This window comes from Entelurus aequoreus, linkage group LG08 (genome assembly GCF_033978785.1).
Source record: "Entelurus aequoreus isolate RoL-2023_Sb linkage group LG08, RoL_Eaeq_v1.1, whole genome shotgun sequence".
Classification (NCBI taxonomy): Eukaryota; Metazoa; Chordata; class Actinopteri; order Syngnathiformes; family Syngnathidae; genus Entelurus; species Entelurus aequoreus.
The window spans coordinates 74013541-74039903 of NC_084738.1; the positions used below are offsets into that span (position 1 = coordinate 74013541).

The following is a 26363-nucleotide window of genomic DNA, read 5'->3' on the forward strand; positions in this document are numbered from 1 at the left end:
ATGTTAGCTTGATTAAAGTCCCCTGCCACTAATGCAACACCATTTCGTTCTTATCTGTACTGTAAAGTTCAAATTTGGAATGACAATAAAAAGGAAGTGAGGGAAGAGTGGATGGTGAGTTCGACAGGCGGATCGGTGCGGCGTCTTCAGTAATGCGGACGCCGTATCGATCCGTTGTGGTGAAGAAGGAGCTGAGCCGGAAGGCAAAGCTCTCAATTTACTGGTCGATCTACGTTCCCATCCTCACCTATGGTCATGAGCTTTGGGTTATGACCGAAAGGACAAGATCGCGGGTACAAGCGGCCCAAATGAGTTTCCTCCGCCGGGTGGCGGGTCTCTCCCTTAGAGATAGGGTGAGAAGCTCTGCCATCCGGGGGGGAGCTCAAAGTAAAGCCGCTGCTCCTCCACATCGAGAGGAGCCAGTTGAGGTGGTTCGGGCATCTGGTCAGGATGCCACCCGAACGCCTCCCTAGGGAGGTGTTTAAGGCACGTCTGACCGGTAGGAGGCCACGGGGAAGACCCAGGACACGTTGGGAAGACTATGTCTCCCGGCTGGCCTGGGAACGCCTCGGGATCCCCCGGGGAGAGCTGGACGAAGTGGCTACGGAAAGGGAAGTCTGGGTTTCCCTGCTTAGGCTGCTGCCCCCACGACCCGACCTCGGATAAGCGGAAGATGGATGGATGAATAAAAAGGAAGTCTAAGTCTAATTGTCCTGTTGGAACACCCAACTGCGCCCAAGACCCTGATGATTTTAGCTTGACCTGAAGAATTTGGAGGTAATCCTCCTTTTTCATTGTCCCATTTAAAGCAGCAGTTCCATTGGCAGCAAAACATAGCCCAGAGCATAATACTACCACCACCATGCTTGACGGTAGGAGTGGTGTTCCTGGGGATTAAAGGCCTCACCTTTTCTCCTCCAAACATATTGCTGGGTATTGTGGTCAAACCGCTCCATTTTTGTTTCATCTGACATCACATGGACAAAGATAAGACCTCCTGGAGGAAAGTTCTGTGGACGATGACCCCAAACACACCTCAAAAGTGGTAAAGGAATGGCTAAATCAGGCTAGAATGAAAAAGGAGGTTTACCTCCAAATTCTTCAGGACAAGCTCAAATCATCAGCCCGGAGGTTGGGTCTTGGGCGCAGTCGGGTGTTCCGACAGGACAATGACCCCCAAACACACCTCAAAAGTGGTAAAGGAATGGCTAAATCAGGCTAGAATGAAGGTTTTAGAATGGCCTTCCCAAAGTCCCTGACTTAAAGGTGTGGACAATGCTGAAGAAACAAGTCCATGTTCAATCAGAAGAAGCTTTTCTAACTTGTTTAAAAAATAAAAAATATTTATAATTATTATTTATAGCAAATATTACAACACCCAAAATCTATGAAGTTGGCACATAATGTAAATGGTAAATAAACAATCCGGATGGTTCTTTTCCTCTTTGGTCCGGAGGACACGACGTCCACAGTTTCCGAAAAACAATTTGAAATGTGGACTCGTCAGACCACAATTGCATCAGTCCATCTTAGATGAGCTCGGGCCCAGCGAAGCGTGTCTGGGTGTTGTTGATAAATGACGTTGGCTTTGCATAGTAGAGTTTTAACTCGCACTTACAGATGTAGCGACCGACTGTAGTCACTGACAGTGGTTTTCTGAAGTGTTCCTGAGCCTGTGTGGTGATATCCTTTACACACCGATGTGGCTTTTTGACGCAGTACCGCCTGAGGGATCCAAGGTGCGTGATATCATGGCTTACGTGCAGTGATTTCTCCAGATTCTCGGAACCTTTTGATGATATTACGGAGCGTAGATGGTGAAATCCCTAAATTCCTTGCAATAGCTTGGTTGATAAATGTTGTTCTTAAACAATTTGCTCAGGCATTTGTTGACAAAGTGGTGACCCTCGACCAGAGGTGTGGACTCGAGTCACATGACTTGGACTCGAGTCAGACTCGAGTCATGAATTTGATGACTTTGGACTCGACTTGACAAAATGTAAAGAGACTTGCAACTCGACTTAGACTTTAACATCAATGACTTGTGACTTCACTTGGACTTGAGCCTTTTGACTTGACATGACTTGCTACTTTCCCCAAAACCCAAAGATTAAAAAGTTATTTGGGAGCGCGCCGCTCCGTATTTTTCATTTTCTTCGTCTGTGTGCGTGTTGTTCCTGTCAGCTGGTGTGCTCTCACTACAACAGCCAATCAAATTAGATCTACATTGTTTTCATCACACAGCTCTCATCCAATCAAATTGCAGGACAACCACCGAACAAGAGCTGTCAAACAATGCGGCAGTGAGAAACAATTATGCCAAAGTTAATTTCGTTCGGGTATTAAAACTACGACTTGGTCAACAAAAAACGAATTGCCGTATGCAAATCACGCAGTTCGAATATTACAGACGGAGACGCAACAACTTCCACCTTCGTTCGACATTTGAAGTTGCACAAAGGGTAAGTTTTGAATGTAAGATAACGTTTATTGGCTAAGTAACGTGACTTTTATTTGCTGTGTAGTTAAATCAGTGAGGCTGTAAACTCACCGCTAACGTTATAACCTTAGACATCTTATAAGGGTACGCAGCATCGAGCGCTACTGCCTACAGGCTCAGACGAGACGCGGGGCCGCCATCTTGGAGTGGTGACCCGCCCAACTCAGTGCAATTCATTTGGCAGGAGCAATGAACTGTCAGCGCATTTAATTCATCTTACCTCACTGAATACCACTGATTTTCACGCGCTTTTTTGTCATACGTGTAGCTATGATAAAGGAAACATGTTTTGGCGTGTTTTATTATTCATAGTTTGCTTAACAGTAATATAATATTCTTATACGCTATAAGTGACCAGACGTCCGAGATCAAAACTGGGAATATAATCCCAGAGAAAGGGGAAAAAAACGGTCAGCTATTTTTAAATTGAAGAAACAATATGATTAGGTTATGTATACATGCGTATATCCTACATAAACAATGTATGAATACATTATATATATATATATATATATATATATATATATATATATATATATATATATATATATATATATATATATATATATATATATATATATATATATATATATATATATATATATAATGTATTCATCTATATAGTCTATAAGATATATATATATATATATATATATATATATATAATGTATTCATCTATATAGTCTATAAGATATATATATATATATATATATATATATATATATATATATATATATATATATATATATATATATATATATATATATATATATATATATATATATATAATGTATTCATCTATATAGTCTATAAGATATATATATATATATATATCTTATAGACTGTATCTCTGTTGCTGCAGCAGCAGAGAGTCTGTCTTGGCACTTTGTATTGATATTTTGTATTACATTCTTCCCTTAAATGATCATGTTTACAGTCATTGTTTTATATGTATTTTTTATGTATGTCGCTTTGGATAAAAGCGTCTGCCAAATACTTCAACATAAACATATATAAAAACCTCAAAGTCTTTATCAGCTAAAACCACCAATCTGTTTCACTGGATTCAGAATAAAACTAAATTCTGTCTTACCCAACAATGTTAGTATTTGAATATTGTTACTTGAAGACTTATTCCTGGTTACAATTATACTGTTAAAGGCCTACTGAAAGCCACTACTACCGACCACGCAGTCTGATAGTTTATATATCAATGATGAAATCTTAACATTGCAACACATGCCAATACGGCCGGGTTAACTTATAAAGTGCAATTTTATATTTCCCGCTAAACTTCCGGTTCGAAACGCCTCTGAGGGTTGACGTATGCGCGTGACGTCAATCATTGAAACGGAAGTATTCGGACACCATTGAAGTCAATACGAAATAGCTCTAGTTTTCATCTCATTATTCCACAGTATTCTGGACATCTGTGTTGGTGAATCTGTTGCAATTTGTTCATTGCATTATGGAGAAAGAAGCTGAGCAAGCAAAGAAGAAAGTTGTCGGTGCGAAGTGTCTATTTTGCGAGGGAAGTCAGCAACAACACGTACACAGCCGGCGCTTCTTTCTTTACATTCCCGAAAGATGCAGTCAAGATGGAAGAACTCGGACAACAGAGACTCTTACCAGGAGGACTTTGATTTGGATACACAGTTGCGATAACGTGAGTACACAGCTGCGCTTCCAAACATTTGATCGCTTGCTATAACTAGCTCGAGCTAGTAGCTAGGAGCTAGGAGCTAGCATTAGGATTAATTTGTGGCATATTAAATATAAGCCTGGTTGTGTTGTGGCTAATAGAGTATATATATGTCTTGTGTTTATTTATTGTTGTAGTCATTCCCAGCTGAATATCAGGTCCCACCCGTGCGCTTCCAAACATTTGATTGCTTGCCCGTACGTGCGTGTCATGTACGTAACTTTGATTAAATATATAAGCTTTATGAACCTTGGGTTAGGTGAACGGTTGTTTGGGCTGAGTGAGTGTGTGTGTTATGCAGGTGTTTGAATTGTATTGGCGGGTTATATATACGGGATCCCGTCCATATTACCCGCTCGAGCTATAACTAGCTCGAGCTAGTAGCTAGGAGCTAGCATAACAAACACCTAGGTGTTTTTATGCGGGATTAATTTGTGGCATATTAAATATAAGCCTGGTTGTGTTGTGGCTAATAGAGTATATATATGTCTTGTGTTTATTTACTGTTGTAGTCATTCCCAGCTGAATATCAGGTCCCAACCGCACGCTTCCAAACATTTGATTGCTTGCCAGTACGTGCGTGTCATGTACGTAACTTTGATTAAGTATATAAGCTTTATGAACCTTGGGTTAGGTGAACGGTTGTTTGGGCTGAGTGAGTGTGTGTGTTGTGCAGCTGTTTGAATTGTATTGGCGGGTTATATATACAGGATCCCGTCCATATTACCCGCTCGAGCTATAACTAGCTCGAGCTAGTAGCTAGGAGCTAGCATAACAAACACCTAGGTGTTTTTATGCGGGATTAATTTGTGGCATATTAAATATAAGCCTGGTTGTGTTGTGGCTAATAGAGTATATATATGTCTTGTGTTTATTTACTGTTGTAGTCATTCCCAGCTGAATATCAGGTCACCCCCGGCTCTCACAGCATCTTCCACTCCCCACTAGTCCTTCACTTGCACTTTCCTCAGTTAAAAATATTTCATCCTCGCTCAAATTAATGGGGAAATCGTCGCTTTCTCTGTCCGAATCTCTTTCACTTCATGCGGCCATCATTGTAAACAATAGGGAACTTTGCGTATATGTTCAATTGACTACGTCACGCTACTTCCGGTAGGGGCAAGCCTTTTTTTATCAGATACCAAAAGTTGCGATCTTTATCGTCGTTGTTCTATACTAAATCCTTTCAGCAAAAATATGGCAATATCGCGAAATGATCAAGTATGACACATAGAATAGATCTGCTATCCCGTTTAAATAAAAAAAATTCATTTCAGTAGGCCTTTAAGAAAGTATTGTCTTATATTTTGCCTAAAATGAGAATGCATCATAATCAGTGGCGGCTGGTGAATTTTGTTTTAGGTGGGGCTGAAAGTTTGTAAACCAAACCCCTGTAGGGCAGTCATCCTCCCCCAGAAGATTTCTTTGTGATTTTCACATACAAATATTGAAGATCTTTGCTCCTTCTCAACTCTGTGGTAATATTATTTTCATAAAATACAACCAATAGTACAATAATGTTAAATCTTACTTGTGAAAAGTAATCCCCCGATTCCTATTTTCAATAGTCCGCTCATTTGAGTAGGAAAACGCTGAACACCATCTTTATTTTCTACCTGTCAACTGTCACTACTTCAAGATGGCGGCCAAATTGCTCGCGTCACAGCAACCAATGCTGCTTCTACTTATAAGATGTCTATGGTTATAACGTCATTGCAAACACGGCAATCTGTTGCGTCCACTGCAGTTCGCTACCTTATTCATACTTTTTGCCAAGTGATTTTTTTAAGCAGGGTTGCATGAGGTACCTAGACAAAACGTTACGTTAGTCAATGTATCACACACAGTAACGTAACGTTAAAATGTATACTATATTAACAATATGTGTACATATTGCATAGGGCCCTGACATCTAAAAAGTACAACTCTGTTCATTGTTTTGTTCATGTTTTTGTTATGTGTTTCATATGTACGCACACATAAACACACAGACAGTACGAGATGAGATCAATGAGATAAGGTAAGAACAGGATAGAAACTAGAACTAGTTACAATGCAATATGCCATGGAAATACAATGTTAACACTTTTGTGCAAATAAGTACAGTTGCACTTGTTTTTTCAAATGTGTTTATTCTGTAAAAGAATGAGTTAAATGTTTAAAATTACTGGATAATAGTGCTATTATGAAGTGCAATGTCAGCACTTTTTTTCCCCTGCAATTTCAAATGCACTTGTTTTAATAAATAAATACAGCGTTTTAAAAGCATAAACAATCTGTGTAAATATATTAGTCTGTGGTTTAAAGGACTTGAAAGGACTCGAAATTCAAAATGCAGGACTTGGGACTTGACTTGAGACTTTCCAGTCTTGACTTTGGACTTGACTCGGGACTTGCCTGTCTTGACTCGGGACTTGACTCGAGACTTGAGGGCAAAGACTTGAGACCTACTTGTGACTTGCAAAGCAATGACTTGGTCCCACCTCTGCCCTCGACCCCGTCCTTGTTTGTGAACGACTGAGCATTTCACGGAAGCTGCTTTTATACCCAATCATGGCACCCACCCGTTCCCAATTAGCCCGCACACCTGTGGGATGTTCCAAATAAGTCCTCAACTTTCTCAGTCTTTTTTGCCACTTGTGCCAGCTTTTTTTGAAACATGTTGCATCACACCCCCTGCTATAGCAATAAAGTCTAAGTTAGACTTGCAACACCGATCCTGCTGCTGTATCGTTTTATTCTCTGGCAGACCGGGTGTGTACGAGGTGCGTCAGGAAGCAGCGTTACCATGCATACCGCCACCTACTGATTTGGATGATACCACACATTTAGGTATGGATCCGATACCAAGTAGTTACAGGATCATACATTGGTCATATTCAAAGTCCTCATGTGTCCAGGGACGTATTTACTGACTTTATAAACATAATATGCATTTTTTTTAAACTCAAAAATATTTTATGATGCTAAAAAATATCGATGTAATCCTGTACTTGGTATCATCACAGTGGATGTCAGGTGTAGATCCACCCATGGCGTTTGTTTACATTGTGACGCCGGTGAGCTATTGTATCCTCCTACGGTGTGTAGTGAAGCATGTTTAGCCATTCCTCGTCCTCCGGTGATAATGATACTTGTAAGAAACTTACTTTGTCACCATGGAGGCCAGGATTAGTGATTTAGAAGTAGCTAAAACACTGCGGATGGACGTTAGCCGCTAACTAGCTAGCCATGTCTTAAAGCACCTCTTCCTGAGTGTATAACTTCACCTTTATCTTTACTTTTTACACCAAAATGCGTCCATTCTCCCTTTTCTGTCTACACACTGTGTCTGCTTGTAAGTACTCTGTGTGCGCGCGCTGCCGAACATGCTCCTCTGCTCGTAAAACCACAACACCCCCAGTCCAGGGACGTATTACCCGAGTTTATAAACATAATATGATTTTTTTTTTTTAAAAAGGAAAAAAGTATCGATGTAATCATTAGTAGTATCGACTAGATACGCTCCTGTACTTGGTATCATCACAGTGGATGTCAGGTGTAGATCCACCCATGGCGTTTGTTTACATTGTGACGCCGGTGAGCTATTGTATCCTCCTACGGTGTGTGGCGAAGCATGTTTAGCTATTCCTCGTCCTCCGGTGATAACGCTACTTGTACGTAACTTACTTTATTTGTCGCCATGGAGACCACAGGGTGTTTCAGTGTTATAACTTCACTTTTATCTTTACTTTTTACACCAAAATGCGTCCATTCTCCCTTTTCTGTCCACACACCGTGTCTGCTTGTAAGTACTCTGTGTGTGTGCGCTGCCGAACATGCTCCTCTGCTCGTAAAACCACAACAACCCTAGTCCAGGGACGTATTACCCGAGTTTATAAACATATTACAATTTTTTTTTTTTTAAAGTAAAAAAGTATCAATGTAATCATTAGTAGTATCGACTAGATACGCTCCTGTACTTGGTATCATCACAGTGGATGTCGGGTGTAGATCCACACATGGCGTTTGTTTACATTGTGACGCCGGTGAGCTATTGTATCCTCCTACGGTGTGTAGCGAAGCATGTTTAGCTATTCCTCGTCCTCCGGTGATAATGCTACTTGTACGTAACTTACTTTATTTGTCGCCATGGAGACCACAGGGTGTTTCAGTGTTACAACTTCACCTTTATCTTTACTTTTTACACCAAAATGCGTCCATTCTCCCTTTTCTGTCCACACACCGTGTCTGCTTGTAAGTACTCTGTGTGTGCGCGCTGCCGAACATGCTCCTCTGCTCGTAAAACCACAACACCCCCAGTCCAGGGACGTATTACCCGAGTTTATAAACATAATATGATTTTTTTTTTTTAAAAAGGAAAAAAGTATCGATGTAATCATTAGTAGTATCGACCAGATACGCTCCTGTACTTGATATCATCACAGTGGATGTCAGGTGTAGATCCACCCATGGCGTTTGTTTACATTGTGACGCTGGTGAGCTATTGTATCCTCCTACGGTGTGTAGTGAAGCATGTTTAGCTATTCCTCGTCCTCCGGTGATAACGCTACTTGTACGTGACTTACTTTATTTGTCCCCATGGAGACCACAGGGTGTTTCAGTGTTATAACTTCAACTTTATCTTGACTTTTTTTTACAATGTGACCACGTGACGACGACGCTCAGTCATGCCCGTTAAAGAAATAAATAAAACCGGTACTTTTTAGAGGCGGTATAGCACCGAAAATGATTCATTTGTATCGCGGTACTATACTAGTACTGGTATACTGTACAACCCAATGAGAAACACAAGGATGGCATCGAACAGGGAACCGACATGCGCCTAAAACACGCCTTTCTCATCGGTTCCTCATGAATGGAACGTCATTCGGGGGCCGAGCAGGAACCTTTCAGAGGCTTTTCTTGGCTTGAGAGCTTTAAGGAAGAGCGTTCAGTCATGCATACAAATACAATAATACTGTAAATCTCCCAAGGGGGGGGCTGAGGGGAGGGGGGGCACGTTTTCAAAGCGCCGTCAGAACTGCCGAGCGGGTGGCGTTGCCATGGAGAAGAGGACGGGGGCTGGGAGACGAGCGTGTCGCAGATGGGGGCGGAACTCACAACCCGAGCGAGGGACGCGCTAACAACAAAGTCAGCAGGAAAAAAAGTGAGAAAACATTTTGTCCGGTCAGTCCTGAGATGCTTGGACCGCTATAGCGTGTGTGTGCTTGTATTTCTAGCCTATTGAGACGTGAAGAAGGAAAAGTATCTTCCATATGAGGAGGTGTGAACAAGTGATGACATAAATCAATAACATTGCATCTAATAGACAATGTCTCATTTGTGGTGACATCTATCAAAATGAGGGTGGTCCCAAAAAGGAGGCATTTTTCACATTGACTGTGTGTCGCTTTTAAAAGTGCTCCCCCTCTGGTCAACATATGAAATAACAAGTGTGTGTGAGACATTGAAATGCGCCCCCTTTGGACAAAATTAATAAAAATAAATAAATATGTATATAGAGACATACTGTAATAACTTGGAGTAAATAATGAAGATTAAAACCAACTTACAAAAAAGAAAAAAACATTATTTTTGTCACAGTGTCGACTTTTTTTTAAATATAAAATTGGGAACAATTTCTCATATTTTTTCTGTTTCTGTAAATGTTGCAATATTTTGTTGTAAAATTATTACTTTTTTGTTGTAAAATGATTACTTTTTCATGCAAAATGGTGACATCCGTCCTATAAAATTCTGCCAATTTTTTGTGTTGTTCTTGTAAAATAGTGAAATTTTTCGAGTAAAATGATGACTTTTGTCATCATTTTGCCGAGTAAAATTCTGATGATTTTTGTAATATTGCCAAAATGTTAGTTTTCTAATAAAATTGTGGCTTTCGTCAGGCACAATTACGACTCTTCCTAAAATCGCCAAAATTTTAAGCTTTTTCTTGTAAAATTGCGACTGTTATTGAGTAAAATTCCAACTTTTATCACAATATTGCCAATTGTTTTGTTGTTCTTGTAAAAAAGTGACATTTTTTGAGTAAAATTCCGATTACTATTATAATATTGCCAAAATGTTAAAGTTTTCTTATAAAATTGTGACTTTTGTCAAGTAAAATTATGACTCTTTTCCTAGAATTGGCTAAATTTTAAGCTTTTTCTTGTAAAATTGCGACTGTTATTGAGTAAAATTGCAACTTTTATCATAATATTGCACAAATGTTCAGTTTTTCTCGCAAAATTTTGACTTGCGTTGAGTAAAATGACGACTTTTATTATAATACTGCCAAAATTCTCAGTTTTTCTTGTGAAATTGTGACCTTTTTCATGTAAAATTCCAACACATTTTTCACATTTGCATAGTATGTATATATTATTAATGTTGTAAATACACATCTTTATATATCTAGAAAGGCTGGTCCTAAAGAGGGAGGCATTTTTATCAGCTCTCAAGAAGGTAACAAATACAAGAATGTGTGTGTGTGTGTGTGTGTGTGTGTGTGTGTGTGTGTGTGTGTGTGTGTGTGTGTGTGTGTGTGTGTGTGTGTGTGCAGCTGCAGCAGCCCCCCATTAGCATGCTGATGGTGATTATGTAAACCACCGCGCTGTGGAGCAGAATGAAGGCGTTGAAACTCGGTGTGTGTCGTGCACAACATTGTGTTCACGTCTAAAGTGCACAACATTGTGTTCACGTCTAAAGTGCACAACATTGTGTTCACGTCTAAAGTGCACAACATTGTGTTCACGTCTAAAGTGCACAATGGTGTTCACCGTCATTCCGTGACAGTCATGTGACAGTCATGTGACAGGGTTATGTGCTTACCTCCTGGCACACAGGTGTCAAAGTCAAGGCCAAATGTGGCGCGCGATAGGCAGAAATAATATGTGTTAATAAAATGCTTCATCTTTTCTTTTTAAATATATTTGTTTTTTTTGTTTTTTCCATATACAGTAAGACACTAAAACATACAAAAACTAACAAAAAACCCATTAAAAATACAATATTTTACAGTAAAAAAACAACAACTGGCAGCTCTGTTGCTAAATGTTAGCACTAAAAACTGTGATGTTGTTTCTCCATTCCATTCTATTTAGTCCATTAGTTTATGTGCTGTAAAAACTACTGATTTTACTGTCAAACATGTATTGTTAATGTATTATATATATATATATATATATATATATATATTGTCATTGTTACAATCATCAATGTGGCCTATCTTGTCATCAATGTGGTCCTTCACGCCATTAAAGTGGTCCATAACATCATCAATGTGGTCCTCAACATCGATTAATGTGGTCTGTCACATCAATTAATGTGGCGTGTCTCGTCGTTAACGTGGTCCGTCACATTAATTAATGTGGCCTGTCTCTTCATTAATGTGGTCCGTCACATCAATTAATGTGGCCTGTCTCTTCATTAACGTGGTCCGTCACGTCAAATAATGTGGCCTGTCTCTTCATTAATGTGGTCCATCACATCAATTAATGTGGCCTGTCTCTTCATTAATGTGGTCCGTCACATCAATTAATGTGGCCTGTCTCTTCATTAATGTGGTCCGTCACATCAATTAATGTGGCCTGTCTCTTCATTAATGTGGTCCGTCACGTCAATTTATATGGCCTGTCTCTTCATTAACGTGGTCCGTCACGTCATCAATGTGGTCTGTTTTGTCATTAATGTGGCCCGTCACATCAATTAATATGGCCTGTCTCTTCATTAATGTGGTCTGTCACATCAATTAATGTGGCCTGTCTCTTCATTAATGTGGTCCGTCACATCAATTATTGTGGCCTGTCTCTTCATTAACGTGGTCCGTCACATCAATTATTGTGGCCTGTCTCTTCATTAACGTGGTCCGTCACGTCATTAACGTGGTCTGTTTTGTCATTAATGTGGTCAGTCACATCATCAGGTGCCACGTCAATGTGGCATGTCACATCAAGTGGCCCGCCACATCAATTAATGTGGCCCGCCACATCAATTAATGTGGCCTGTCACATCAATTAATGTGGCCTGTTTTGTCATTAACATGGTCCGCCACATCAATTAACTGGCCTGTCTCGTCATCAATGTGGTCCGTCACGTCATCAAGTGGCCCGCCACGTCAATTAATATGGCCTGTCACATCAATTGGCCCGCCACATCAATTAAAGTGGCCTGTCTCTTCATTATCGTGGTCCGTCACGTCATTATTGTGGCCTGTCTCGTCATCAATGTGGTCCGTCACATCATCAAGTGGCCCGCCACATCAATTAATGTGGCCTGTCACATCAATGAATGTGGCCTGTCTCGTCATTAATATGGTCCGCCACATCAATTAATGTGGCCTGTCTCCTCATCAATGTGGTCCGTCACGTCATCAAGTGGCCCGCCACATCAAATAATGTGGCCTGTCACATCAATTAATTTGGCCTGTTTAGTCATTAATATGGTCCGCCACATCAATTAATGTGGTCTGTCTCGTCATCAAGTGGCCCGCCACATCAATTAATGTGGCCTGTCACATCAAGTGGCCCGCCACATCAATAAATGTGGCCCGTCACATCAATTAAAGTGGCCTGTCTCTTCATTAACGTGGTCCGTCACATCAATTAATGTGGCCTGTCTCTTCATTAACGTGGTCCGTCACATCAATTATTGTGGCCTGTCTCTTCATTAACGTGGTCCGTCACGTCATTAATGTGGTCTGTTTTGTCATTAATGTGGTCCGTCACATCAATTATTGTGGCCTGTCTCTTCATTAACGTGGTCCGTCACGTCATTAATGTGGCCTGTCACATCAATTAATGTGGCCTGTTTAGTCATTAATATGGTCCGCCACATCAATTAATGTGGTCTGTCTCGTCATCAAGTGGCCCGCCACGTCAATTATCGTGGCCTGTCACATCAAGTGGCCCGCCACATCAATAAATCTGGCCCGTCACATCAATTAATGTGGCCTGTCCCTTCATTAACGTGGTCCGTCACATCAATTATTGTGGCCTGTCTCTTCATTAACGTGGTCCGTCACATCAATTATTGTGGCCTGTCTCTTTTTTAACGTGGTCCGTCACGTCAAATAACGTGGCCTGTCTCTTCATTAATGTGGTCCGTCACATCAATTAATTTGGCCTGTCTCTTCATTAACGTGGTCCGTCACGTCATTAATGTGGTCTGTTTTGTCATTAATGTGGTCCATCACATCAATTATTGTGGCCTGTCTCTTCATTAACGTGGTCCGTCACATCAATTATTGTGGCCTGTCTCTTCTTTAATGTGGTCCTTCACGTCATTAATGTGGTCTGTTTTGTCATTAATGTGGTCTGTCACATCAATTATCGTGGCCTGTCTCTTCATTAACGTGGTCCGTCACATCAATTATCGTGGCCTGTCTCTTCTTTAATGTGGTCCTTCACGTCATTAATGTGGTCTGTTTTGTCATTAATGTGGTCCGTCACATCATCAAGTGGCCCGCCACATCAATTAATGTGGCCTGTCTCGTCATTAATATGGTCCACCACATCAATTAATGTGGCCTGTCTCGTCTTTAACGTGGTCCGTCACATCAATTAATGTGGCCTGTCTCATCGTTAACGTGGTCTGTCACGTCATTAATTTGGCCCGCCACATCAATTAATGTGGCCTGTTTTGTCATTAACATGGTCTGTCACGTCAATAATTTGGCCCGCCACGTCAATTAAATCGGCCCTCTAAGAGTTTTACCGCGATGTGGCCCAACTAGTTATGTGTGTGGTGTCCGCTGGCAGGTGTTCGCCACCTACCCCAACGAGGACTACGACCGGCGCAATGAGGACGTGGACCCCATGGCGGCGTCGGCGGAGTACGAGCTGGAGAAGAGGGTGGAGAGGCTGGACCTGTTCCCTGTGGAGCTGGAGAAAGGTGCGTACTTTGTGGAGGCGGCCCCAGCCACTTTGTCTTCACCTTTGTTGCCCCCCCCGTCCCCCGTCCTCTCCCTCAGACCAGGACGGCCTGGGCATCAGCATCATCGGCATGGGGGCCGGGGCCGACATGGGCCTGGAGAAGCTGGGCATCTTCGTCAAGACCGTCACCGACGGCGGGGCGGCGCAGCGTGACGGCAGGTGTGGTCATGGTCACAAGTATTGGGTCACCGAGGCGTCGCTTCTCCGTACTTTGGTCCAAACTTCTCCCCCCCCTTCCGGCAGGATCCAAGTGAACGACCTCATCGTGGAGGTGGACGGCACCAGTTTGGTGGGAGTCACGCAGACGTTTGCCGCCACGGTGCTGAGGAACACGTCAGGAAGCGTCAAGTAAGACCAAGAAGGGTTTATTAGCGACGTGCTAAAGGCTAGTTTGCCGCCACGGTGCTGAGGAACACGTCAGGAACCGTCAAGTAAGACCAAGAAGGGTTTATTAGCGACGTGCTAAAGGCTAGTTTGCCGCCACGGTGCTGAGGAACACGTCAGGAACCGTTAAGTAAGACCAAGAAGGGTTTATTAGCGACGTGCTAAAGGCTAGTTTGCCGCCACGGTGCTGAGGAACACGTCAGGAACCGTCAAGTAAGACCAAGAAGGGTTTATTAGCGACGTGCTAAAGGCTAGTTTGCCGCCACGGTGCTGAGGAACACGTCAGGAACCGTTAAGTAAGACCAAGAAGGGTTTATTAGCGACGTGCTAAAGGCTAGTTTGCCGCCACGGTGCTGAGGAACACGTCAGGAACCGTCAAGTAAGACCAAGAAGGGTTTATTAGCGACGTGCTAAAGGCTAGTTTGCCGCCACGGTGCTGAGGAACACGTCAGGAACCGTCAAGTAAGACCAAGAAGGGTTTATTAGCGACGTGCTAAAGGCTAGTTTGCCGCCACGGTGCTGAGGAACACGTCAGGAACCGTTAAGTAAGACCAAGAAGGGTTTATTAGCGACGTGCTAAAGGCTAGTTTGCCGCCACGGTGCTGAGGAACACGTCAGGAACCGTCAAGTAAGACCAAGAAGGGTTTATTAGCGACGTGCTAAAGGCTAGTTTGCCGCCACGGTGCTGAGGAACACGTCAGGAACCGTCAAGTAAGACCAAGAAGGGTTTATTAGCGACGTGCTAAAGGCTAGTTTGCCGCCACGGGGCTGAGGAACACGTCAGGAACCGTTAAGTAAGACCAAGAAGGGTTTATTAGCGACGTGCTAAAGGCTAGTTTGCCACCACGGTGCTGAGGAACACGTCAGGAACCGTCAAGTAAGACCAAGAAGGGTTTATTAGCGACGTGCTAAAGGCTAGTTTGCCGCCACGGTGCTGAGGAACACGTCAGGAACCGTTAAGTAAGACCAAGAAGGGTTTATTAGCGACGTGCTAAAGGCTAGTTTGCCGCCACGGTGCTGAGGAACACGTCAGGAACCGTCAAGTAAGACCAAGAAGGGTTTATTAGCGACGTGCTAAAGGCTAGTTTGCCGCCACGGTGCTGAGGAACACGTCAGGAACCGTTAAGTAAGACCAAGAAGGGTTTATTAGCGACGTGCTAAAGGCTAGTTTGCCGCCACGGTGCTGAGGAACACGTCAGGAACCGTCAAGTAAGACCAAGAAGGGTTTATTAGCGACGTGCTAAAGGCTAGTTTGCCGCCACGGTGCTGAGGAACACGTCAGGAACCGTCAAGTAAGACCAAGAAGGGTTTATTAGCGACGTGCTAAAGGCTAGTTTGCCGCCACGGTGCTGAGGAACACGTCAGGAACCGTTAAGTAAGACCAAGAAGGGTTTATTAGCGACGTGCTAAAGGCTAGTTTGCCGCCACGGTGCTGAGGAACACGTCAGGAACCGTCAAGTAAGACCAAGAAGGGTTTATTAGCGACGTGCTAAAGGCTAGTTTGCCGCCACGGTGCTGAGGAACACGTCAGGAACCGTCAAGTAAGACCAAGAAGGGTTTATTAGCGACGTGCTAAAGGCTAGTTTGCCGCCACGGGGCTGAGGAACACGTCAGGAACCGTTAAGTAAGACCAAGAAGGGTTTATTAGCGACGTGCTAAAGGCTAGTTTGCCACCACGGTGCTGAGGAACACGTCAGGAACCGTCAAGTAAGACCAAGAAGGGTTTATTAGCGACGTGCTAAAGGCTAGTTTGCCGCCACGGTGCTGAGGAACACGTCAGGAACCGTCAAGTAAGACCAAGAAGGGTTTATTAGCGACGTGCTAAAGGCTAGTTTGCCGCCACGGTGCTGAGGAACACGTCAGGAACCGTCAAGTAAGACCAAGAAGGGTTTATTAGCGACGTGCTAAAGGCTAGTTTGCCGCCACGGTGCTGAGGAACACGTCCGGAACCGTCAAGTAAGACCAAGAAGGGTTTATTAGCGACGTGCTAAAGGCTAGTTTGCCGCCACGGTGCTGAGGAACACGTCCGGAACCGTCAAGTAAGACCAAGAAGGGTTTATTAGCGACGTGCTAAAGGCTAGTTTGCCGCCACGGTGCTGAGGAACACGTCAGGAACCGTCAAGTAAGACCAAGAAGGGTTTATTAGCGACGTGCTAAAGGCTAATTTACCGCCACGGTGCTGAGGAACACGTCAGGAACCGTCAAGTAAGACCAAGAAGGGTTTATTAGCGACGTGCTAAAGGCTAGTTTGCCGCCACGGTGCTGAGGAACACGTCAGGAACCGTCAAGTAAGACCAAGAAGGGTTTATTAGCGACGTGCTAAAGGCTAGTTTGCCGCCACGGTGCTGAGGAACACGTCAGGAACCGTCAAGTAAGACCAAGAAGGGTTTATTAGCGACGTGCTAAAGGCTAGTTTGCCGCCACGGTGCTGAGGAACACGTCAGGAACCGTCAAGTAAGACCAAGAAGGGTTTATTAGCGACGTGCTAAAGGCTAGCTGAGCAAAATAGATCAACACAAAGATACCTGAAACACATAAAAAAAAATGCCTGATTAAATATGCGAATAAACGCATGATGCTACAAAAAATTAGTTTTATGGGGTTTAAAAAGACTTAAGCTAGCATTGATGCTAAGAATTGTAATATATTCCTGCCAATCGGCGGTTTTCAGGGCTGTAAATACAGTAAGAGTTGACTAATATTTGTGATTGTCAACTGTTGTTGTGTTGAAAAGTTGCTAACAAGCTACGTTCTACTGTTAGCGCTACTAGCGAGCAATTAGCCTGACATTTCCGCTTTTGAACTTTCAGTGCAATTATAGTGAGATGGGACCTTCGCGAACGAGTCGAGTCTTTATAACGGCTCTTTTAAGTCAACGATGTGAACAGATTCACATTTGCGAGTCAGTCGTTCAGTAGCAGTTTTCATGAAGATGTAATGTCGGCAATCGTGTAAAAAAGACTTAGCAGCATTTGGATTAATTTTTTATTTAGTTTTTAACACATGCATATCTTTTTTTGTATACAAAATATAGTATTTTTGAATTATTATTTTTTAATCTGATTTATTTTTATTTTATTTATTTTTTATTTGGATTCACTTTTTTTTTATTAAAAAAAAAAAAGAGTACATATACAGGTATATACATAATATAGAAATATCTGTATTTTTACATTATTAATATTATTTAATTGTGTTTAGTTTTTCTTTAATTTATTTATATTTGAATTCAGTTTTTAGAGTAAAAAAAACATATCAGCATTTGGATTAACTTTTTTAAAATTTAAAAATAGATATTTTAATTTTGACATAAAATATGGAAATTGATATATTTTTTCAATATTTGTAATTGGATTTATTTTTTATTTAATTTATTAATTTATATTTGGATTAATTTTAAAAAATATATATATACAGTATATATATATATTCATTATTATATATTTTTTTATCGTAATTATTTATTTTTAAATCACTTTTCAAAGTAAAAAGAAACTTGGCAGCATTTGGATTCACTTTTTTTAATTTAAAAAAAATAAAAAAATTTTTACTTAAAATATAGAAATGTATAAATTTTTAAATTATATTTTTTCTTGTATACATTTTATTGTATTCAATTATTTTTATTATGGTTCACTCTTAATTAAGACAATATACTGTATATACAGTGTGTGTGTATATATATATATATATATATATATATATATATATATATATATATATATATATATATATATATATATATATTAAATATATATATATATATATATAAATCTAATAAAAAAAATATTTTTCTATATTTTATATTTTAAAATATATATATTTGTTTTACATATAACATATAGAATTTTTATTTTTTATTTTTTTTACATTATTTTTTCATTGTATTTATTTATTTTTTGTATTCACTTTTCAGGTTCATATTTAAAGGGTAATAGTTTAAGTGTACACACACCAGGTAGTATAACTTTGTACTCATATTTTAGTAGCTTCTCATTTCTATTGTAGTTGTACTTATACTTGTTAAATCCATTAATACACGCATATTTCTTAATAAGTTTTTTAAACACATTAGCATGCTAACACATCCTTGATAATAGTTATAGGAATATTTTCCACCTTTGTTATTATTAATGGTGTCATCAAGTACCGGCCTGCTGAGAGCGTTTAAGTAGAAGGTTAACTTTCAGTTTCAGTCCCTGTCAGGTCGGCTCAACCTGTGTGGACAAAAGCATGAGAGACGGGCGACCAATTTTATCGACTTTTCGTTAGCTCGGGTTATTTCTATTATTTTTACTTTGGACTGTGTCAGTTTTAGTCCCCTCCTCATTTTAGGAGCTGGGTGGACTGCTAATAAAAGCATGACTGGCAAACAGGATTTTACTCACTTTGTTTACCACAAATTGCTATGACGTGCTTTTTTTTTTTTTTTGTACATTTAGGTCAGTCTGTGGTCTCAAACTACTTTTTTTGTTCTGGACTCATCCTGAACCAGCGCCAAAGAATACAGTCACTAGAGCAGAGGTGTCAACGTGGTTCTCACTGAGGGCCACACCGCACTTGTGTTTGGCCCCCAGAGGGCCGGTTCTAACAGTAAATACTCTTATTACAATATTTTTATTTTTTAAGGCATTTTATTAGATGTTTTTTTTTAAACTAAAATGTAAAAAAAATATGGTAAGTTGCAATAATTTCCTCTCAAAATGTAGTGCATATTACTGTAAATGTAGTGTATATTACTGTAAATGTAGTGTATATTACTGTAAATGTAGTGTGTATTACTGTAAATGTAGTGTATATTACTGTAAATGTAGTGCATATTACTGTAAATGTAGTGCGTATTACTGTAAATGTAGTGCATATTACTGTAAATGTAGTGTGTATTACTGTAAATGTAGTGCATATTACTGTAAATGTAGTGTATATTACTGTAAATGTAGTGTGTATTACTGTAAATGTAGTGTATATTACTGTAAATGTAGTGCGTATTACTGTAAATGTAGTGTGTATTACTGTAAATGTAGTGTATATTACTGTAAATGTAGTGCGTATTACTGTAAATGTAGTGTATATTACTGTAAATGTAGTGTATATTACTGTAAATGTAGTGTGTATTACTGTAAATGTAGTGTATATTACTGTAAATGTAGTGCGTATTACTGTAAATGTAGTGTGTATTACTGTAAATGTAGTGTATATTACTGTAAATGTAGTGCGTATTACTGTAAATGTAGTGTATATTACTGTAAACATAGTGCGTATTACTGTAAACGTAGTGTATATTACTGTAAATGTAGTGTGTATTACTGTAAATGTAGTGTATATTACTATAAATGTAGTGCATATTACTGTAAATGTAGAGTATATTACTGTAAACTTAGTGTATATTACTGTAAATGTAGTGTATATTACTGTAAACATAGTGCGTATTACTGTAAACGTAGTGTATATTACTGTAAATGTAGTGTGTATTACTGTAAATGTAGTGTATATTACTATAAATGTAGTGCATATTACTGTAAATGTAGTGTATATTACTGTAAACGTAGTGTATATTACTGTAAATGTAGTGTATATTACTGTAAATGTAGTGTGTATTACTGTAAATGTAGTGTATATTACTGTAAATGTGTGTATTACTGCAAATGTAGTGTATATTACTGTAAATGTAGTGTGTATTACGGCAAATGTAGTGTATATTACTGTAAATGTAGTGTATATTACTGTAAAAGTAGTGCGCATTACTGTAAATGTAGTGTAAATTACTGTAAATGTAGTGTATATTACTGTAAATGTAGTGCATATTACTGTAAATGTAATGTGTATTACTGCAAATGTAGTGTGCATTACTGTAAATGTAGTGCGTATTACTGTAAATGTAGTGTATATTACTGTAAATGTAGTGTATATTACTGCAAATGTAGTGTGTATTACTGTAAATGGAAAACAGTACTGCTATTTTTATCGTTAAAAAAATGTATTTTTACTGTCAAATTTACTTTTTTTTTTTTTTACTGTAAATTAAATACAACTGCAATTTTAGAATAGAATAGAAAGTACTTTATTGATCCCTGGGGGAAATTCAGCACCACAGTTCGCTCACAATAGACAATAATAATAAATAATATATATATTATATATATATGAATAATATAAATTTATTGTACATATATTTTTATTTATATTATTATATTTATTTATTCATATTTTACAGTAAAATTAGTTAGTCAAAGATCCTCTATATGACAGGATATATTTGCTGTTTTTAAGGACCTAAAGTAAAATGTTAGTCAAAGATCCTCTATTTGACAGGATCCCTTTTATCCGACTTGTAAGCTGCCAGTTGACAATATCCGAGCCGTGTATCTTAGCCTGAGTTGGTGTTTTTTTACTCCACATTGCAGTAATGCAATAATGTAATGCAGTCTGCTGAAAACGACGGAAAGCGCCACCCTACATAGCAAGAAGTGGTGGGCCACGAGTTTGACACCTGTGCTCTACAGAAACATAGCCGGGTCCTTGAACGCATCACGCCATGTCAGATTCAGCTCTTTTAGATGTTGTTGTTCTTCTTCCCTGGCGTCCTCATTGATAATTGAGTGCGGCGGCCATAGATGGATGCATGCAATATGGATGACCGCCATAAAGAAGCACTTTGTGCTAAACAAACAGGAAGTGCGTTAGCGTGCATTTCATTAAGGCGGCCATTGAGAGGTCGTCTGCGCTGTAATTAAACTTTTGCTCGGCGGTGATCGGAATGAGAAGATTTATTCACAAACGCCAAAAGCAGTGAAGTTGTCACGTTGTGTAAAAGCTAAATAAAAAGAGAATACAACAAATCCTTTTCAACTTCTATTCAACTGAATAGACTGCAAAGACAAGATACTTATTTCTTTTTTTTTGTGTGCAAATAATCATGAACTTAGAATTGAATGGCAGCAACACATTGCAAAAAAAAAGGCATTTCATCGTCTCGCTGAAATAAGCAGGGGCGTCCATGATAACGTCGCTCGGATGGCAACATATGTTGCTCCAAAAGCTGTATGTACCTTTCAGCATTAATGGCACCTTCACAGATGTGTAAGTTACCCATGTCTTGACCACTAACACACCCCCATACCATCACACATGCTGCCTTTTACACTTTCACCCTAGAACAATCCGGATGGTTCTTTTCCTCTTTGGTCCACAGTTTCCAAAAACGATTTGAAATGTGGACTCGTCAGACCAGGGAACACTTTCCCACTTTGCATCAGTCCATTTTAAAATGAGCTCGGGCCCACAGCGAAGCCGGCGGCGTTTCTGGATGTTGTTGATAAATGGCCGTGGTTTTGCACAGTAGAGTTTTAACTTGCACTTTCAGATGTGGCGACCGACTGTAGTTACCGACAGTGGTTTTCTGAAGTGTTCCTGAGCCAATGCGGTGATATCCTTTACACACCGATATGACTTTTTGATGCAGCGCCGCCTGAGGGATCCAAGGTGCGTAATATCATAGCTTACGTGTATGTACCTTCACAGAGTTACCCATGTCTTGGCCACTAATACACCCCCATACCATCACACATGCTGCCTTTTACACTTTCACCCTAGAACAATCCGGATGGTTCTTTTCCTCTTTGGTCCACAGTTTCCAAAAACGATTTGAAATGTGGACTTGTCAGACCAGGGAAAACTTTCCCACTTTGCATCAGTCCATTTTAAAATGAGCTCGGGCCCACAGCAAAGCCGGCGGCGTTTCTGGGTGTTGTTGATAAATGGCCGTGGTTTTGCACAGTAGAGTTTTAACTTGCACGTACAGATGTGGCGACCGACTGTAGTTACCGACAGTGGTTTTCTGAAGTGTTCCTGAGCCCGTGCGGTGATATCCTTTACACACCGATGTGGCTTTTTGATGCAGATCCAAGGTGCGTAATATCATGGCTTACGCACAGTGATTTCTCCAGATTCTCCGAACCTTTTGATGATATTACAGAGCGTAGATGGCGAAATCCCTAAATTCCTTGTTGAGGAATGTCGTTCTTGCACAACTTGCTCAGGCATTGGTTGACAAAGTGGTGACCCTCGACCCCCCGTCCTTGTTGGTGAACGACTGAAGCTGCTTTTATACCCAATCATGGCACCCGCCTGTTCCCAATTAGCCTGTCCACCTGTGGGATGTTCCAAATAAGTCTTTGATGAGCTTTTTCAGTCTTTTTTGCCACTTGTGCCAGCTTTTTTTGAAACACGTCGCGTGGCATCAAACTCCAAATGAGCTAATATTTGCAAAAAAAAAATAGGCAAGTTTACCAGTTTGAAGGTGAAATATCTTGTCTTTGCAGTCTATTCAATTGAATAGAAGTTGACTTTTTATTGAGCGTTTACACAACGTGACAACCTCACTGCTTTTGTACCAGGACGCGTGACTAATGGGGCGACTGTGCGCAGGTTCTTCATGGGGCGCGAGAAGCCGGGCGAGCAGAGCGAGGTGGCCCAGCTGATCCAGCAGACTCTGGAACAGGAGCGCTGGCAGAGGGAGATGCTGGAGCAGCGCTACAATCAGTACATGGAGGAGCAGGAGGTGCGTATGCTCGCTTCTTCTTCTTCTTCGCACGGCTCGTGCTTGTGGAATGTGTGCGGTGGTGCGAAGGCCAGGGAGGAAACGCTGAGTAATCCATTTTTCATCATCGCCCAACCCCCCCCTCCTGCTGCCCCCACTCCCGCCCTCTGCCAACGCCGAATCAGCCGAGGAATTTAGTGGCGCCTTCTCAGCTTCCTCGTCAATATTGGGCCGCCACTTTGAGAAGGGATGTCACATTTATTTCCCCATAACAATCATATCTATACATTATTATTCGATAGTGTCCATTTGGATATTTTTCATGTTCAAAACCATTACAATATATATATTTTAACCCTGAACCCAAAAGGCCCCACTCATAAAAAGTGTTAAAAATAAGTCACATAATATTTGTTTTACTTTTAATTATTGCTGTCAAATGCAACATTTTAAAATTTTGGATTCATCATGATTAATTTATTTGTATGTATTTTTATTTGTAGATTGAGCTGATTACTGAGCGTATAAAAACAGTAGAGGAGCATGTAGAGTGGAAATAAATTGCGTGATTAATCTGCATGTATACATTTTTTTAGCTATTAATCACATGAGTTAACTCATTATTTTCAACGATTAAATATCTATAAATAAACTTTAGATCCGTCTGTTGCCATAAAGCTTTTTTTTATTTTATAAATGTTTTTCCTCATTTTTGGTGAACAAAAACCTTGTTTTCTTACGGCAAAACCACAAAATTTCCCCCAAAACATTTTTCAAAATGGAATATTTGATGTGAAGTAACTGGAGCCTTAAATAGGTAAACAATTGAAAACAACATTAGTTTTGATTCTTTTTTTTTTTTTCCCCAAAGACATTTAAAAAAAAAAAAACATACTAAAGTTCTCAGGGACCCAAAAGGCCCCACTCATACAAGTGTTTAAAAAAAAAGGTAATATATCAATATATATTATTTTTAATTTCAACCTCTAAATCAACTTCAGATTTATCTGTTGATTACAAATGTTTTTTTATTTTTTTTAAAAAATTTGGATTAATCATGATTAATCTTGGGTTATTTACTTGATTGCGTAATTTAAATTAACTTTTTTTAAAAAAACAATATTTGGACACCAATATTTTTTTAAACATTATTTATTTGTTCAAAACGTTTATCTAAAGTCTAGTCAGGGTGTATTTTGGAGTAAAATTTTCCATTTGCCATATTATATTTTATTTTAATCAATATTTTTTAGCTATTAATCACACGTTATTTTTGACGGACCTATTTTCAATGCTTAAATATCTATAAATAAACTTTAGATCCGTCTGTTGCCATAAAGTTATTTTTTATTTTTTTTAAATGTTTTCCCCCATTTTTTGTGAAGAAAAACCTTGTTTTTTTTACGGCAACATTTTTCAAAATGGAATATTTGATGTGAAGTAATTGGAGCCTTAAATAAGTAAACAATTTATAACAACATTAGTTTTGATTCTTTTTTTATTAATTTTTTTCCAAAGACATTTAAAAAAAAAAAAAAACATACTAAAGTTCTCAGGGACACAAAAGGCCCCACTCATACAAGTGTTAAAAATAAGTCATACATATATATTATTTTTTACTTTACACCTCTAAATCTCTTGATCAACTTCAGATTTATCTGTTGATTACAATGTTTTATTATTTTTTGAACAATGACAGTTAAAATAAAAAAATAAAGAATCACACTAAAAGTCTCAGGGACCCAAAAGGACCCCATTCCTGTTCATAACATAAATATATATTATTTTTAATTTCAATGCCTGAATCTCAATATCAACTTCAGATTTATTCGTTGATTAAACATTTTTAAAAAATTTTGAACAATGACAGTTAACTTAAAAAAAATCACACTAAAGGTCTCGGGGACCCAAAAGGCCCATTTAACACTCATAAGAGTGTTAAAAATAAGTCATATATAAATATATATTATTTTTTACTTTCAATCTCAATATTAATTTAAGATTAATTAGTTGATTAAACCTTTTTATTATTTTTTGAACAACGACAGTTAAAAAAATAAATAAAATCACGCTAAAGATCTCAGGGACCCAAAAGGCCCCTGCTCATAAAAGTGTTAAAAATAAGTCATACATAAATATATATTATTTTTACTTTCAATCTCAATTTCAGATTTATTCGTTGATTAAACATTTTTATTATTTTTTTGAACAATGACAGTTAAAAAAAAATCACACTAAAAGTCTCAGGGACCCAAAAGGCCCCCCTCCTTGCTTATAACATAAATATATATTATTCTTTACTTAAATGCCTAAATCTCAATATCAACTTCAGATGCATTCGTTGATTAAACGTTTTTATTATTTTTTGAACAATGACAGTTAAAAAACAAAAATCACACTAAAGGTCTCGGGGACCCAAAAGGCCCCGGCTCATAAAAGTGTTAAAAATAAGTCATATATAAATATATATTATTTTTTACTTTCAATCTCAATATCAACTTCAGATTTATTCGTTGATTAAACGATTTTATAATTTTTTGAACAATGACAGTTAAAAAAAAAATCACACTAAAAGTCTCAGGGACCCAAAAGGCCCCCCTCCTTGCTTATAACATAAATATATATTATTCTTTACTTAAATGCCTAAATCTCAATATCAACTTCAGATGTATTCGTTGATTAAACGTTTTTATTATTTTTTGAACAATGACAGTTAAAAAAATAAAAAATCACACTAAAGGTCTTGGGGACCCAAAAGGCCCCTGCTCATAAGAGTGTTAAAAATAAGTCATATATAAATATATATTATTTTTTACTTTCAATCTCAATCTCAACTTCAGATTTATTCGTTGTTTAAATGTTTTTATTATTTTTTGAACAATGACAGTTAAACTAAAAAAATCCCACTAAAAGGTCTCGGGGACCCAAAAGGCCCCCCTCCCTGCTCATAACATAAATATATATTATTTTTAATTTCAATGCCTAAATCTCAATATCAACTTCAGATTTATTCCTTGATTAAACATTTTTATTATTTTTTGAACAATGACAGTTAAAAAACAAAAATCACACTAAAGGTCTCGGGGACCCAAAAGGCCCCTGCTCATAAAAGTATTAAAATCAAGCCATATATAAATATATATTATTTTTACTTTCAATCCCAATATCAACTTCAGATTTATTCATTAATTAAACGTTTTTAAAAAATGTTGAACAATGACAGTAAAAAAATAAAAAAATAAAATCACGCTAAAGATCTCAGGGACCCAAAAGGCCCCGGCTCATAAAAGTGTTAAAAATAAGTCATACATAAATATATATTAT

At 38.9% G+C, this 26363-nt stretch overlaps 1 protein-coding gene across 1 annotated transcript in view; it reads left to right on the forward strand.

The window, feature by feature from the left end:
- The window catches only part of ppp1r9bb (protein phosphatase 1, regulatory subunit 9Bb), a 53145-nt gene that overhangs the window by 18256 nt on the left and 8526 nt on the right, over positions 1–26363 (forward strand). Inside the window, exons 3-6 of the mRNA XM_062057318.1 lie at positions 13943–14075; positions 14155–14275; positions 14360–14464; positions 22928–23060. Of these exons, the coding sequence (XP_061913302.1) occupies positions 13943–14075; positions 14155–14275; positions 14360–14464; positions 22928–23060 (492 nt within the window). The remainder of the gene's footprint in view (positions 1–13942; positions 14076–14154; positions 14276–14359; positions 14465–22927; positions 23061–26363) is intronic.